General features: G+C 41.1%; 1 protein-coding gene across 1 annotated transcript in view; it reads right to left on the bottom strand.

Moving 5' to 3' along the window:
• Positions 1-3733: 3733 nt before the first annotated feature.
• MOB1B (MOB kinase activator 1B) overlaps positions 3734-17395 on the bottom strand; it is a 48438-nt gene continuing 34776 nt past the window's right edge. The window contains exons 3-6 of the mRNA XM_058192207.1: positions 16649-16742; positions 15297-15430; positions 11677-11840; positions 3734-8774 (exon numbers count right to left, since the gene is read on the bottom strand). Coding sequence (XP_058048190.1) covers positions 8697-8774; positions 11677-11840; positions 15297-15430; positions 16649-16742 — 470 coding nt within the window. The 3' untranslated portion in view covers positions 3734-8696. The remainder of the gene's footprint in view (positions 8775-11676; positions 11841-15296; positions 15431-16648; positions 16743-17395) is intronic.

Below are 17395 nucleotides of genomic sequence, written 5' to 3' on the forward strand. Positions count from 1 at the left end.
AATGGCGCCCTGAACTTACATCTTTGGCGCTGATGTCGCCCGCAACTTCCGCATTCCTCCGGTCTTCCTTGTCGATTTTCCGGTGTAGTGGACTTCTTCCTCCTCTTCGCTGGTTGACTCACGATAGGTTTCTTCGTGGTGGACTGTGCTCGGCTTTGCGCCCGCCATCGGCGTGAGTCGCTTTGTAAGGTGTCTGCTGCATGGTTGGACATCTCATGGGCTCTGGCTTCGCCCAGAGCGTTTGCCAATGTCAGGTTGCTCTTGGCTAGCAACCGTCTCCTCAAACGGATGTCTCTGACCCCCGTATAAGTTGTTCCAGCAGCTCTTCGTCCAGATCGCGGTACTGCAATGCTTGGAGGCTTGTCTCAGGGCTGCCATGTAGTCGCTGATAGACTCGCCTTCTTGTTGCCTGCGCTCCCCAAACTCGCATCACGAACGATTTGGACGGGCTGGTGCGTAGTGATTCTTCAGGAGGGTCTGAAGGGTCTGCCACGACACGGAGTGTAGCGGTGTTGGCTCGCTAGGGCTTCTGCGACGGCGATGACTGCTGACCCACAGTGGCTTATGAAGTAAGCCCGTTTGCGGTTGTCGGAGACTCCCTGTAGCTCGTTTGCCTCCAGGAAACTTTCGAAACGGGTCATATATATTCCCCAAGTCTCCTGGGCAGGGTCAAACGGAGTGGGTGGCGTGTAGCCGGTCATCGCTGCATTCGCCGTCACCTTGCTGGGTTTGATTCTCGTAGTGAGTTCAGCTCTGTTCTGGTGCTCTGCCTCAATATCCCACCTTCGTCGCCAATGTTAAGTTTGGGTATTGACGAGGCAGGAGACCAGGTTAGTGACAACAGCTCTTTAATATAGTGTGACCCAGCAAAACTCTGGAGAAAAACCTCTCCTTATATACACTTCAGCCTGAGGCTGCATCCAATCAGAAACGAGATATTTCCCGCCTAAAACTCCCGCCAAAACTTACAGTAATACATTACACTTAAGTTTGTATCTATTGTGTGCTCGTAAACTATTGCGGTTGAAGCTGAAGTAGTTATTGACAGGTAGGACATTGTAGAAGATAATTTAGTGTACTACGCTTAGGTCACACTGAAGGCGGCATAGTTCTAAATTGTCTAAGCCCAAAATGTCAAGTCTGGTGGCATAAGGGATTCTATTGTGAGCAGAGGAGTGGAGGACTCTTCTCGTGAAATATCTCTGGACTCGCTCAATTGTATTAATGTCTGATATACAGTGCGGGTTCCAGGCAGGTGAGCTGTATTCGAGAATTGGTCTAGCAAAGGTTTTGTTATGTCCTAGTCTGCAGTACAATATTACCGGAGAAATATGTTGAGAAATATCGATATCTATCTATCCCAAATCCTTCTCAAACTCAAGAGTGGGACAAAAATGCCAAATGTAATTTGGCTCACTGCGCAACCAATCATCATCATAATAATCTAGGAGTCCATCTTGTCCTGACCAAGGCATTTATAAAGTAATAAAGGCAGGATAAAAATCAAATAAGGAAAACTGCAACTTGAAGGAAGAGACGAGTAAGCGAAAAGGTGTTAAGTAGGAGGATCTAATTTATTTTCCTCTAGAATATGAGATGAACTGATACTTTTACCCGAACGATTATGTATGCATACTTCCCTCTGTGAAATTCACCAAGACAATGGCACATAAAAGTGGTTCTCGACTTACAGCCAGAATTGAGCCCAAAATTTCCATTGCTAAGCGAGATGCTAAGTTGTTAAGTGAGATTTGCCCCCATGTTACGACTTTTCTTGTCACAATTGTTAAGTTAGTTGTTAAGTGAACCTGGTTTTCCCTTTGACAGACGGTCGCAAAGGTGATATCACATGACTCTGGGACACTGCAACCATCATAAATATGAACCAGTTGCCATGTGTTCAAATGTTGAATTACGTGTTCATGGGGATGCTGCAACAGTCGTAAGTGTGAAAAATGGTCACAAATAGTTCGTTTCAGCGCAATTGTAATTCAAGCAATCACTAAATGAATGATTGTTAAGTCGAGGAGTACCTATAATTAATAGGGGGTTTTGTGTGTCTGTCCCCCTCAACAAATGATTTGGGGGAAGGCTTAGGGTTCTTTAATGTAGTTATGTGTTCAACTTGTTGTGTCTGCACCCCCCCGAGCCAGGCCCCCTGCCAGAAAGTGACTTGGAAAGTGAGGGGGAAGGGCCGTCAGGACTTACCTTGGGAGCACCGGCTTCCCTGGCTCAGCTCCAGGAGCCAGAGGCAGGCCAAGTGGAGGAGATAACGAGGCCTCTGTCCCCTGACTCTTTCCCCCCCCCCAGGCCACACCTCCAGACCGAGCTGATGGCAATCAGGTCTGGCTGGACCCTAGGTTTCGTAGGCAGGACAGGCGGAAACAACAGAAGCAGGGGTGGGGCAGGCCTAGGAAGTGCTGAGCCATGGAGCCACACCCCACAGGATATAAAACCAGCAAGAGCTGCTGTGCCTCTTCGTAGCAGGCAAATCAACTGCTTAACTAGAGCTGAAGTACTGTTTGTTCCTGGGTGACTCATCGGCATCAAGAGAGATAACAAAGACACTTGGCAGACGCTCGCTAGTTTGCTGCCAGAGCTGATAGTGCTGGCTAATTAAGCCATCGCTCGGACGGAGTCGAGGGGGGACAGAACACAACTCTTATCATCCATCTTCCCAGGCCTGAGGACACACCAGTGGTGAAATTCAATTTTTTTTACTACCGGTTCTGTGGGTGGGCGTGGCAGGGGAAGGATACTGCAAAATCTCCATCCCCACCCCGCTCTGGGACCAGCCAGAGGTGATATTTGCCGATTCTCTGAACTACTCAAAATTTCCGCTACTGGTTCTCCAGAACCCGTCAGAACTGCTGGATTTCACCCCGGGACACACCCACAAATATACTAGATGTAGTATAAAATGTCTTGAATTTGGAATGGTCCAGACTCAAACCCAAAAAGTGTTGATTCTTGTATTGAACTAAATGTCGCTGTTTGATCCAGTAGAACTAGCTGGGGCAAGAATTATCATCATCATCACCATGGAAGGATAATGAGGAATTCTGCCAAAACTTTTATTCTAAATGTTATTGAAATCTGGTTCCAAATCAAAAGCTAAAGTATTCCGTGTATACTGGATAAAAAGAATCAAATCGTTATCCAAAATGAATGAGGTTCAAGTACGGGCCTGTTATCTTCTTCATCATCATCTTTTAACAACCCCATATAATCCCTTGCGGGGTGGAGTCTGGGCATCTGAATGGAGCTGAGTGTTTACTGGCCGGATGCCTTTCCTGTCACCAATGCGGAGTTATATTCAGCAGATATATTCTCACGACGTGCCCAGAGAGAGAAATATCTGCCTCTACCTAGGATCGAACTCACAGCCTCCTGATTGTGAGGCGAGAGCTCCACCTCTAGGCCACCGCACCACTCTAGTACGGGTCTTTTATGTCTAGCCAAAAACAACCACACAACCTCCTTTCCAGTAGCCCTACCCTTTATACAAAAACTTCATCAATGTTTTGGTAACCTGAGTGAAGGAACTGGATGGACATTGGGTTCATTTTATTGCCATTTGTCTTGCTCGCAGTACAAACAGGTAACAAATCCATGTGAGGTGACCGCAGGACACCTGTCAAGGAATGATCTGATGAGCACAATGGACAGAGACATATGAATCTCATCTATTAAAAACTATAAATATGAGAAGGGGGAAAAAAAAGCAGTCATGTCAAACATAGCTATTTATTTTTCTTCTTATAAACAGCATCCATTTTCCTTACTGAAAAAGCCTAGAATTTATATAGTTTTTTTTTCATCCCATCACTTACAACAATATGTATACATTATTTACATCTTTTCCAATATATGTGTTGCAGAATTTCAGACATCCAACTTTTTTTTTTATCATTTTTTCATTAAAAAGCCATTTTTCAGGTAGAACAAGTACTGATTTAAGTGACTACAAACTGAAGTAATATATTGGCACAGTTTGTTTACAGTACAGATTACGTTGCATTTTTAATTTTTAAATGATTTGTGTGTGTGTGTGTGTGTGTGTGTATGTGTGTCCCCAGCATCGGCTATTACCTTTTCCTCTCTGATAAGTAGCTACCTATTTTTTTTTTCTTTTAATAGAGAGGGTGTCATTGAGGAAGGTCAAATTTCCATCCCTAATGCAGCACAAATTCGAGCACACAGGAACTCCCTTAATGTCATCAGCAGAGTCAAATGGCTTTTCCAAAGCTGCTGGATTTTCCCCACGTTATTTACGTTTCCTTAGTGGAAACTTTGGAATGTTAACCAAAAACTTTCTCCACAAGCCTGTTCAAATTTTTTATGCAAGTTCAGAAAAGCTTTGGGTTGATTCTGCTGGTTGTAGATTCTCTCAATCGGACAAAGAAGCAATTGCCGCAAAAGATCCTTTTCGAAGGCTATAATTAAAGGAATGGCCAGTTTCCCTGGGATCTTTCTCTACTCTTTACCAAGAGAGCAGAGAAAAAAAAATTGTTCCTATGTTTTTGTAATATGCTGCATGAAGAAGGACCTGGGTAGATCTATCTAGGTACCGGAAAGTACCAGCAATAGTTTCTTGTCAAATCTGTTTTCTCCCTCGCTACATATTCAAAAGCGTTGATTCTCATGACAATATTTAGCAACACGACATCAGTGAGTAAATTCAAAAATGGAACCAAATGACATTTCAAAAGATTTCTGTTCCAAATAACCTAGTAATAAGTGTACAAAAATAATGAGTACAGTTTAGTGGCTATAAAAAATTAATTTTCCCTAAAAATACATTAATCTATGAAAAAACTATTGAAAGGACAGTGCTCTTGGGAATGAAAATTAAGCAAATAAAGCATATTGAAACTGGAGTTATTCTGCTACCGCAGGAGAGAATTATGTTTTAAAAAGGAAACACACATGTGCAATTGACATAAATGGAAATATACCTCTAATGTGGCTAGTGGTTCTAGAAATGCAGTTTTAGGAAATATTTTTTTTGCCTATTAAGGAAGGAAATTTATCCCCCCCACCCCTTCCTGCATAAAATGCATCAAATAATATGAGATCATTGCGGTTGAAAAACTGGCAGGTCCAACTTCATATTACACTTTTAAAATAGGAATTCTGGCATTTCATTTACACTTTAATATTTGGGGAAAAGAATACACGTCTTAAACTATTTCCCAAATAAATCAAAACACACACACACTTCGCCCTTCCCCCCCCCTCAGAAAAATAATCTTTATATGGAAATCTAAGAAAAGGCTTTCAGTCATGGGAATAAAAAAAAAATAAGACCAGTCTATATAGCAGCATTAGCTTTTTGCCTATGGGATAAGTTTGAGAGAGTGGTGTCAACTCTAAATTCTTAATGAAGCTTCTGGTTCTATAAGATTTCTAGTGAATATTCAAAATTTTCTCTTGCATAGTAAGCTGTTGAAGAAACGTTGGCAAGCGGTTGAAAAGGGGGAATTTTCCTTTTGAAGGTTATCTCTTTAAAGCCCACCTTACTACTACTACTGGACAAAAAATAAGGTACTTTTATCCTTGCACAATTAGCACGCATCCCTGACCCAGATGTGTGAAGTTAGGTTTATAATTTCTAGGGGCCAGGATGATAAAAACCTTTCTCCCTCCAATGTCAATTCTCTGGATTAAATCAATCCACTGGCTCAAGAAAACACAACACAGCTGGTTTTAAGGGACTTGCATCTATGCTTATGACCATCCAGCTTGGCCAGCCTCATCTAATTAAGGTTGGTTACCTGTGCAGGTGGGTAACCTGAGATTTTAAGGCTATTCCTTCTCCATGGAAGGAACACAGTGTTTGTTAAACGGCTGGTCATAAGAAAAAAATAATAAGTTTCTGCCTAATGTTTGGTATCAAAAAGGTATATATGATTTCTACCATGGTGTCCTTTTAAATGAAAAGGTTAGATTCCAGGCTGTGACTTTTTTTTTTTAATAATAACTACAGTGTTCAGTTTTCAATACGTGTATTCAACTGAAAGATCAAGGAAGCTGTTTCTGTTTGTATCGTAACACACTTTTAAACAGTAAAGAATTTTCAAGACCGGAGCAATCCCACTAAAAGCTTCTGTAGTGCTGATCAAATTCAGAATAATCACTGTCTTAATATTGTCAATTTTTCAGTCTTCAATGCAATAAGAGTTGACCCAACAGCACTCTTAATCAATGATCTCCAAGTGTTTATCATCCAAGAAGGAAATTAGCAATGAATGGAGTCTATATTTGTCATCGTTGTTTCCAGTAAGTCCCTTAAATTTTAAGACTAAAATGATGGGAGATAATTATTATGGCTAAGCTATATTGATTCTAATTAAACATTATTCTGAAGTCTTACTCATTTCAAGATCCAAAGATCTTGAGAGGATACCTAGCATTTTCCCCCCTCTTATTTTTAACAGATATCTTTTAGGAGTGGTTAAAATTGCCAGATGGAGGTTGGGAATATTTAAAATGGCTCAATAACAGTCCCAACCTCTAAACTGTTTTCAACATCCCAACTGAGAACATTTTTTTTTTTTCAAAATTGCAATTTAAACTTTTCAAATTTTGAGATTCAGAAATCGGGACTGGGAATCTCACTTCTAAAATCAAATATTGACAAAACGTGCTACGAACACCAAGATCAAACCTGGTTATGAAACATTGCCAAGATTTTGATTGCTGCACTCACTTTTTTTAGCAGATCCATAGGAAGAACTATTGTTATTAATAGTAATTTGTTTCATTTTTCCTCATATGACTAATTTTAATTGTCTACTTCTCACATAAAGAACATTCTGTATGCCTTTTATCACTTCAGTTTTTAAAAGGTATGTATATAATCTCAAAGATATAATAAAAACAGACTATGAGAAACTGTTGTGTATATTAGGCTTTAAGGTATCAATAGCGGGCTTTAAATATTATTATATTGTCACATAGCACTCCTATGTTCATGTGATTTGTAGCTAATCCTAATGATAATTTGAGAAGTGAGCTTCAAGATTAGGATTTAAGGATACACAGAGTAATTTGTGTGTCAGTCAATCCATGGAAACGGTGGCAAAGCGGACAAAATGTATGACATTCCCAAAAAAAATTTTAAATGGGAGATTTTGGATTTAATGCTCAAACCACTGGTGAGTTTCAGCTGCCCTGGCGTTTAGAACAATAACTGATGATCCTATGTCACGAAATCAGAAATAGGCTTCTCATTTTTGAATTCCCTCCACAAGAATTATCCCAAATTCTAAATGTTCTACGATAAAGGATAGGAAGAGAGAGGAAAATAAGCAAAACAACTTCGCAAATGTTTTTTTTAATCAAAATTAGTGTGCCTCCAATTAAGTTATCTTTAAATGCCCACCCACCAAAAATCCCAAAATATCACTGTACTTTGTATCATGTTACAAAAGATAAATGCTTTCTTTTATAACAGGGTCTCCAACCTTAGCAACTTTAAGACTTGTGGACTCCAATTCCCAGAATTCCTCAGCCAGCTTTGCTGGCTGAGGAACTCTGAGAGTTGAAGTCCACAAGTCTTAAAGTTGCCAACTGAGATTATAAAGGGGCTACAGATTTTGAAGGCATGAAATGGTAAGTATACTCCATGATAAGTAGTCTGAGACAATTTCTCTTGAGTTGAAAGATCAGGGCTGTTTTTATCCCCATTTTAAAAATAACTACGGTGGATTTGTCAAATATTTCCTTATTAATATTACTGTTCCTTGGAAACTGCTCTTCTCTTTTATTTTGTCGTGAAGCTACTGCAGGACTCTTGATTTAAAGGGCTGGAAAAGTTAGAGTTCAGTTTGATAAAAGCCCAGACTGAGAAAAAAATAATCCGACTTTCAGATCAAAATGAGTTCAAATCTTGGCAGAATGTCAAATGTGAAAAAGTGGTGTACCCAGAATTATTCTTGGCCCCCTACGATATCGAAGATGTATCAGTACGTTATTAAAAAAAAAATAAAGTGAGCCACTCGCTGACTTCTCTTCCCTAACTTATGTTCACTTCTATAAAGTCATTGCTTTCTCTTTAAACGATTGGAGATCACTGACAGACATTATGGCTTTTAGAAAAGGTTTGCACACAGATTAATTACATATAACAAGTCGTAATAAATGTCCTGGGTAGCTATTTGTGTTTTCTGTTTCCAGCAATGTTTGTTCTTTGTATGTGCTTTGTACCTCAGAAGAGAATCTACCAAGGCACTTAGAGAAGATTAAGTCTCTTTTAAAGGACCTTCTGAGAACGTTGTATGACTGGCAATCTTGCACTTTCCAGCTAGCAATGTCACATTTCCCAACAAGCATGTCTTTTTTCCTTTATTAACACACAACAATCTGCTAAAAAAATCAACATTAACAATGAACAAGAACATAAAACCATTTACTGTGTGTGTCTGTGTGTGTATCTCACTATGTGAAAGAGGTTTCACTAATAAAAAAGCACAGAGAATGGATCTAGGTTGCCTGAATTAAAACAGAAGTTTCCTTTCCTTTCTAAAAACAAACAAACGGTAAGGTTGCAAACCTGCTCCACACACTTACTCGGGAGTAAAAAGTCCCGTGGAACTTTTAAGTGCGCAGAGAATTTCAGCCCAAATCCCTAAAAACCCCACATGCCTGCTTTAAAGAAAACAAACTGAATTTCCACCATTTCGTTTTTTCGCTTATCTGTCCTTGGAAGTGAGTTTTTCAATCAGTTCTTGGAGCGGAGCAAGTTCTCGTCTGTCTATAAGGTTAAATTCCTGTGGGAGGAAGAAATAAAAGCAACGTCTCAATCATCGGAGGCTGAAGGGAAAAATATTAAATCACTGAGAGCAAAAATCAGTTTACGGGGGAAGATTAGAGGGAGAAAAAGACAGACCTCCCTAGGAAGAAAGAAACAACCGTTACAGAAAGTCCTGCTTCTCAGGAATGTACTTTACTCATCTCTTGCGGCATGTACAGATAGCCAGAATTTACCTCATGGAGATACACAAGCATGCATATGTGTATTGTGTATTTAGTATGTGTGTATGTATATGATATGATATATATGATATATGATATGATATGATATGATATATGATACGATATACACTGCTCAAAAAAATAAAGGGAACACAAAAATAAGATATCCTAGATCTGAATGAATAAAATATTCTTATTAAATACTGTAATATAATATAATAAATATAATATAATATAATATAATATAATATAATATAATATAATATAATATAATTAATATAATATAATATAATATAATATAATATAATATAATATAATATAATATAATATAATATAATATAATATAATATAATATAATATAATATAATATAATATAATATAATAACTCCACATTGGTGACAGGAAGGGCATCCGGCCAGTAACCACTCAGCTCCGTTCAGTTGCCCAGACTCCACCCACATGGGGTCGTTAAAAGAAGATGATGAGGGTGTGTGTGTGTGTGTGTGTGTGTGGTCATCATCCTCTTTTAACGACCCCATGCAGGTTGGAATCTGGGCAACTGAATGAAGCTGAGTGGTTACTGGCCGGATGCCCTTCCTGTCGCCAATGCGGAGGTTTTTTCCCAGCAGATATATTCTCAGTGTGCCCAGAGAAAGAAATAGCTGCCTCTACCTAGGATCGAATTCACAGCCTCCTGATTGTAAGGCGAGAGCTCAACCTCTAGGCCACTGCACCACACCCACCCACGGGTATGCAGGTATGGGTATGGGTATATATTTATTTTCCTTTTGAAATAGCGGACATCAAAATTTCATTCTTTAACGTGTGCCAGTGTGTTCACAGAAAAAAAGTGGCAATAAAGGTATATCTATCTATCTATCTATCTATCTATCTATCTATCTATCTATCTATCTATCTATCTATCTATCCATCCATCCATCCATCCATCCATCCATCCATCCATCTATCTATCTATCTATCTATCTATCTATCTATCTATCTATCTATCTAAAAAAGAGTTAAGTGAAAGACTCAATTGTCCAAGGCATGACGGGCAGCAGAAGTCACTGTCCATGGTCCCATTATGGTGACAACCACAGCACCAAAATGACTGAGTTTGGGAATATAAAACATATAACAAATTAACAGAGTTGGAAGGGACCTTATAGGTCATCTAGTCCAACCCCCTGCCCAAGCAGGAGACCCTACAGCATTTCTGACAGAGGGCAGTCCAGTCTCTTCTTGAAAGCTTCCAGTGATGAAGCTCCCAAAACTGTATGAATTTACAAATAAAAGAAAAATATGATCTGCTGTGTCTACGAAGGGAAAAGGGAAGGATGTATTAACTCTGAATGGGGTGGTTTGATTTTAGGGAAAGGAAGGTATATGCAGAAAAATCAAGGTATAGTTTTTAAATGACAAATGAAAGAGCTAAAATACATGTTAGAAAATATAAATTGATGTAATTTAGTCTGTTGTCATTGTACATGAAAGTAGAAATCCATAGGTTATGATCGTTGCTTGTTACACTGCAGGGAATGATAATTACAGAACAACTATTGATGAATTTTGAGAAGAAAATGTGCCACATTCTGAATAAATGCAGTTTTAATATTTCAAAAATCTGCAGGGGAACCGTGGGGATAAATCAAAGAGCGGAATTAAAATGCATGCTATAAATATCAATACCAAAAGGGGAAAAAAACTGATGAAAAGGAAGTAATAAATACTGCCAAAAATGTTTTAAAATTGTATTATATACTAGAATGTTCCTGATAGAATAAGTTATAATTTTAAGAATTAAACTGAGTTTTTCAAGCAATGATTTAAATCTAATCCATCCTGCCACTATGAGCAGAAATGTGCAATTGTAAACTATCAACACTGCATCATTGTATTACATGATGCTTTACAATATGTGGAGCATCTGGTATTTAGATTCATTCTCAGTTTGACGTTCTAGCAACAAAACATTTTGCATTCGCAAGACGGATGTTTCCATATGTCAGATCCTAAACATTTCAACTTCTGCTGCGGAACTGCAAATGCAATTCTCGTCCCATGGTTGACGAAATAAGACTGAAATTACTGCAGCATTATCACTTCCTGCTTTCAATATCTTTATGCATATACATATTTTAGATCTAGGGGACGCGGTGCCTCAGTGGCAAAGACGCTGAGCTTGTCGATCGAAAGGTCGGCAGTTCAGCGGTTCGAATCCCTAGTGTCGCAGAACAGGGTGAGCTCCCGTTCTGCCAACCTGGCAGTTCGAAAGCAGGTAAAAAATACAGGTGGAAAAATAGGGACCACTTTGGTAACAGCGTTCCGTGCGCCTTTGGCGTTCAGTCATGCTGGCCGCATGACCACGGAGACGTCTTCAGACAGCGCTGGCTCTTTGGCTTTGAAATGGAGATGAGCATTGCCCCCTAGAGTCGGGAACGATTAGCACATATGTGCAAGGGGAACCTTTACCTTTATTATTTTAGATCTGCATATATTTTTTTAAGAAGTGCCTGATTCTGCGGCACAGAATTTAAATAATTAAGGTGATGCAAGTGTGGCACAGCAACAAAGCCAAGATTCTGGCAAATCGTTTTTAAGGGACTGAAAATTCCCCCTTAAGACGGCAGAAAGGTCCATGAATCATTTTGTAGGTACAAAATTAAATCAGGGCCGTTGATTGCTGCGTTTGTTTACCTGAACAAAAAAGATAAAGTGCTTGAAGGACGTGTTGAGATGTGCTTCTTCTTGAAGCTGGATCACCGGATCAAAGTGCTGGTGATATATGTGAGCATAAACTCTGAAGAGACGCTTCAAGATGGTCTTAGCTACCGACATGAAATTCTTTGGGAAAGGAACACCTAGAAATCAAGCAAAAGAAAAAAACATGCCGATTCTACCCAAACAGTTATTCCCTTTACAAGAAATGCGAGGAGGGCTAGGCTCATTGGAAAAGCACTATCCAAATACAGGTTTGTCCCAGGGTTGAAATGTAAAATTTGTTACTATTTATTTATTTATTTTTATTTATTTATAATTACATTTCTATACCGCACCATCTCCCCGAGGACTCAGGGCGGTTTACAGCCAAAATTAAAATACCCACACCAATACAATATAAATATAATAAATAACAATATTTAAAAGCAATTAAAAACAAATATTTACTGGCCAAATCACTAAAACGGTCGGAGACCGATTTAAAACCCATTAAAATTTCGCTAAAATATGTCTTATTTTATATGTCTCTCTCTCTCCATCTCTCTCCCCCCTCTCTTTTTCTCTCCCCCTCTCTCTTCTCTCTCTCTCTTTCGCTCTCCCTCTCTCTCTCCTGCTCTCTTGCTCTTTCTCTCTCCGTCTTTCTCTCTCTCTCTCCATCTCTCTTCACCCGCTCGGTGAAATAATAAGGTCTTCAGTTCACGTTTGAAGGCCCGGAGGTCGGGGAGTTGGCGTAACCCCGGAGGAAGCTCGTTCCATAGGGCTGGTGCCGCCACAGAGAAGGCCCTCCCCCTGGGGGCCGCCAACCTACATTGTTTGGTTGACGGCACCCTGAGGAGGCCCACTCTGTGAGAGCGCATAGGTCGTTGGGAGGCAATCGGTGGCAGAAGGCGGTCTCGCAAATATCCCGGTCCTAAGCCATGGAGCGCTTTAAAGGTGGTAACCAGCACCTTGAATTGCACCCGGAAGGCTACTGGCAGCCAGTGCAGGCCGCGCAGGATGGGTGTTATATGGGAGCAACCGTTCTGTGAGTGTGGCTTGGGGGGGGGGGAATTAATGTGACTGGGTGGGCGTGGCCAACTTTTTTTTTAACTTTTAAAAGCATTTTTTTACAGCCTCTTTAGCTGAAGAGGTTGTAGAAAAAATGCTTTGAAAGGATTCTGACAATCCCAGCTGAGCCGCACGATCATCAGAGGCTTTTTTTTTTTTACTTTTAAAAGCATTTTTTCTACAACCTCTTCGGCTAAAGAGCTTGTAGAAAAAATGCTTTGAAAGGTTTCTGACGATCCCAGCTGAGCAGCGCGATCATCAGAGGCTTTTTTTTTTAACTTTTAAAAACATTTTTTCAGCTGAAGAAAAAATGCTTTTAAAAGTTAAAAAAAAACCTCTGATGATCGCGTGGCTCAACTGGGCATGCCCGGGGGGGGGAGGGCGGCGCAGGGATTTTTGCTACCGGTTCTCCGAACCATCCACCGCCATAGCTACCGGATCACACGATCCTGTTGGAACCGGGAGCATTTTACCCCTGGTTTGTCCCAGAAAAAAAATAAATTTAAAACTACCCTGTCTCCCCGAAAATAAGACCCAGAAGGAAAATAAGACCTAGCATGATTTTTCAGGATGCTTGTAATAATACAAGCCCTTCCCCAAAAAATAAGCCCCAGTTAAGATCATCAGCAGACGGAGGCAGTTTAGTACTGTATTTCCCCCCAAATAAGACCTAACCGGAAAATAAGCCATAATGTGTCTTTTGGAGGAGAAATTATTTTGGGGGGGAACACAGTATCCAGCAGATATATTTAAGTGTCTGACCTGAATGAAATGGACAAAGTCTTCTCCAAACCTGGTACATTGAGAAAACAATTCTCAGAATTCTCCAATCAGCATAGATCCCTGGGAACTCTCAAAGGCACTCAAAGTTGCTTGGATGAGTCTCAGATGAACCAAGATTGGTCCAATTGCCATGATTCAACTTTTAGGTGCCTTTGGCCTGGATGATTTGAGTCTTCATTGACATAATGTAAGACATTTTGGGGAGAAAATCTCTGGAGTTGGTATGAAAAGAGTCGACACGTTCCAACTGTCATAATTAAATCATGAGTCTCGAGACAAGCTTCAAAAGAAATCCAGTTATTTATTAGGAGCTTCATGTCGGTATGTTCCCAAGTGACCCTACTTTACGCTCCAATTATGACCCTGTTTCCGCCTTCCCTTCAGGGTGTGTCATCAATTACACCCTGTGATTTCATGTGATTGATGACTTGGGAGGGCGGCCCACAGCTCTGTTTTCGCTGGCAGAGCACTGCGGGCTGGTCCTTTGCTGTTTCTAGGGCAGCACCCTATGGGCCGGATCCCTAGGTCTTGAGTTTGACACCCATGATCTATGGTGTTTCCACAAAGAAAAGGGGATCAACCTATTCTCCAAAGCACCTGAAGGCAGGACAAGAAGCAATGGATGGAAATTAATCAAGGAGAGAAGCAACTCAGAACTAAGGTGGGATTTCCTGACAGTGAGAACAATCAATCAGTGGAATGATTTGCCTCCAGAGGTTGTGGGCGCTCCATCACTGGAGGTTTTTAGGAAGAGATTGGACAACCACTTGTCTGAAGTGGTCTAGGGTCTCCTGCTTGACCGAAGGGTTGGACTAGAACAGTGGTCACCAATTGGTGGTCCGTGGACCACTGGTGGTCCGCAAGAAAATTTTGGTGGTCCACAGAAAAATTATTTGCATTTTTTATATTGGACTAAATCAGGGGTCCTCAAACTACAGACCCTGGACTGGATATGTGCAATGAACGTTTGTGTTGCTGCAGAGAGTCTCCCCCTTCGGGGTCTTTTTGTGTGGGTTGGAGGGGGGGCAGAAATTCCAATTTCGGGTCTGCTTCAGCCTCCTGGTGCAGGGCTTTGGGCAAAGGCTGGAGGGAAGCGTTGCTGGTGGCAAAGAGCCAGAGGGCCTTGTTCCAGGGGGACTGCATCATGGCCTGGAACTGGCTGACCATCTCAGCCTGCTGAGCCTCCAGGCACCAGTACCTGGCCTTGCACTCCTTCAGGTCTTCCCTCTGTTTGGAAAGCCTATGCTCATAGTCCTCAGTGAGGTGTTTCTGCTGAGCCTCCTTCTCGGTCAGATCCAATTTGAACTCAGCCAGCTGTTTTGCCAACTCTTTCTCATGGTGGCTGCTTAGCTCCAGCAACTGCTTCCTGTTGGGGCCCTAAGGATCCCGGGTGGGCAGGTGAGGAGCGGCTGGGAGAGGAGGGGTGAGTAGAGGCCAGCAAGGCATCCCTCAACATGAGTGACATTGAGTTGGCCACACCTACCCAGTCACATGACCACCTAGCCACGCCCACCCAGCTGGTCATTAGGCAGATCATATTAGCGGTCGGCAGGATTTTAAATGATGAACTTAGTGGTCCCTGAGGTCCGAAAGGTTGGTGACCCTTGGACTAGAAGACCTCCAAGATCCCTTCCGACTCTGTTATTCTATATTCTTCAGAAGCTTGTATTTTTTTTTCCTACCAGATGTTTTTGTTTTCTTCCGTACTTTCAGAAATAACCTAAATGACCATCCCACTTTTAAGCAAGCCCTCATTTCAGAGTTACCTATTTTGGATGGAAACAGCGTCTCATCGTCCAGCTGATCCTGAACCCAGGTCATAAGGTAATCGATGTACTTTGGTGCCGAGCATTTGATTGGCTTCTTGATGTTTGTCCCATCTGCCCAATGATATTCATATCTGGAATGGAAGGAAAGTGAAATAGGTTCCTTTCAAACAACCATAGCCCCAGATCAGTGTTTGAGAAAATAAAAACCCAACTTCATCATGTTGAAGAATTTGGTAATCTTTATCATACAAGTCTGGATGCGGTGAAAAGCAAAGCTGGAACTGGAAGTAAATCAAATCCCCAGAGTCATATTCTCTCCTGAACCCTCCCCCTACTAGAGGTCATACAATAATAGTCCAATGTCTTCTTTCTCCTCAGTCACGTGTAGTTTCACTTCCGATATTCTCCCTCTGTCAATCTTCCGAATGGAATGTGGAATCAGCAGCTGCCGTTACATTCACGCGCCAACACAATTCAAACCTCTGGTTTTGAAAATGGCATTTCCTCTCTCCCCCACATACAATGTCAGCCGACGCTGGGAACAGTGAAAACCTCCCCCCTCTTCTCCATAAAGCATGTAAGACAATCAGTAGAGCAAACGTTTAACAAGGTAATAAAATAGTCAGATAATCTAGTAGGAGAAATACACTAAATTAAAGCGGAGGCTGACAGACCTCCATTTACCTCAAGGGTGGGGAACTATGGCCCCTTTATGACTTGTGGACTTCAGCTCCCAGAATTCTCCAGTCCATTTCAAGACTTGTGCACTTCAACACCCAGAATTCCTCAGCCAACCATGGCTGGCTCAGGAATTCTGGGAGTTGAAGTCCATGAGTCTTGAAATGGACTGGAGAATTCTGGGAGCTAAAGTCCAGAAGTCATAAAGGGGCCATAGTTCCCCCATTTACATTGTCGTGCTTTTGGGGGGAGCTGGGATATGAGTGTTGGATTTGGGGTGGCCCCCCAAACACGGCCAATAGGACTTTTCTCCCTTTTAAAAAAATAAATAAATTGCTCTCTTGAAGAGATGGAAGGCTGGGTGCCATTCTTGGCAAAAAATGTCTTGTTCCATCCCACCCACTCCCAGCAAATGTCAGGAAGACTACACAATATACTACACAAATATAGAACACACACACACACACACAAACACACACACACCGCCGCCGCCCGACATACACATCACTTCTGGAGACAAAAAAAAATTTTTTTTCAGGCTTCACAGTCTTTTAAGAGGTAACCATGAGGAACACAAAATTGTTTTCTAGATTAGAGTATTTTCAATGATAAAATGGGAAAAAGCTGATATTTGGTTTCTCCTATTCTGTAAGCATAGCTGACGTTCTTACTTTGGCCCGGCAGACATCACTGGACAGCTCTCCTCTGTGCAGAAGTCCGTAATTGTCCCATAAAGCATGTTGATCTGGTTAAAAAAGTCCACAGCTGTCAAAGAAAGAAAGAAAAAGAAAAAACACACACATTCCATTTAGCAAGCAACTATTAGGGGGAAGATCCCCCCTGCAAACCAAACAACGTTCTGTGTCTTTTTTAGTAACATTGATGGCCACAGATTCCACAGGAAACCGTCGTCAGAAATACACCCAATTTTTTTTTAAAAGAAAGGCTTGAGAATTGGGATAGAATGACTCACACGATTGTGAGTACAAAAATGAGATTTGCTTAAAATAAAAGTGCCCATAACAGATTTCTCCAAAATCCCAGTCTTGTCCCCTCACATTGGCCCATTTGTAATAACTATAAGACTTGTGTGCTCTAAAAAGGTTTTTTGTTTTTTTTTCGGGAGCGGAGGAGGATTAAAAAAACAATTCGAAGCAGGCCCTGCAGCTCTATCCAATAAGTGTATTTTTGCTGGCATATAATTCAGGTTGTGGTTCCATCTCCCCAAGAAGCTAACAAGCCAAAGACAAATTAATGAAGCCCAAGCTGGAATGAATGTTTTCCTTGGACACGAAAGACCCAAAGTTCTGACTGAATTCACACTGGCAGAGGCTGAGCAAATCCTTTCTAACAGAGCCAGAAATCCTTCACACTTTCGACCAACCTCCTCCATCATTCAAGCAGAAAGCTATTGATAT

Source organism: Ahaetulla prasina, chromosome 8, assembly GCF_028640845.1.
Source record: "Ahaetulla prasina isolate Xishuangbanna chromosome 8, ASM2864084v1, whole genome shotgun sequence".
In the NCBI taxonomy this organism is placed as follows: domain Eukaryota; kingdom Metazoa; phylum Chordata; class Lepidosauria; order Squamata; family Colubridae; genus Ahaetulla; species Ahaetulla prasina.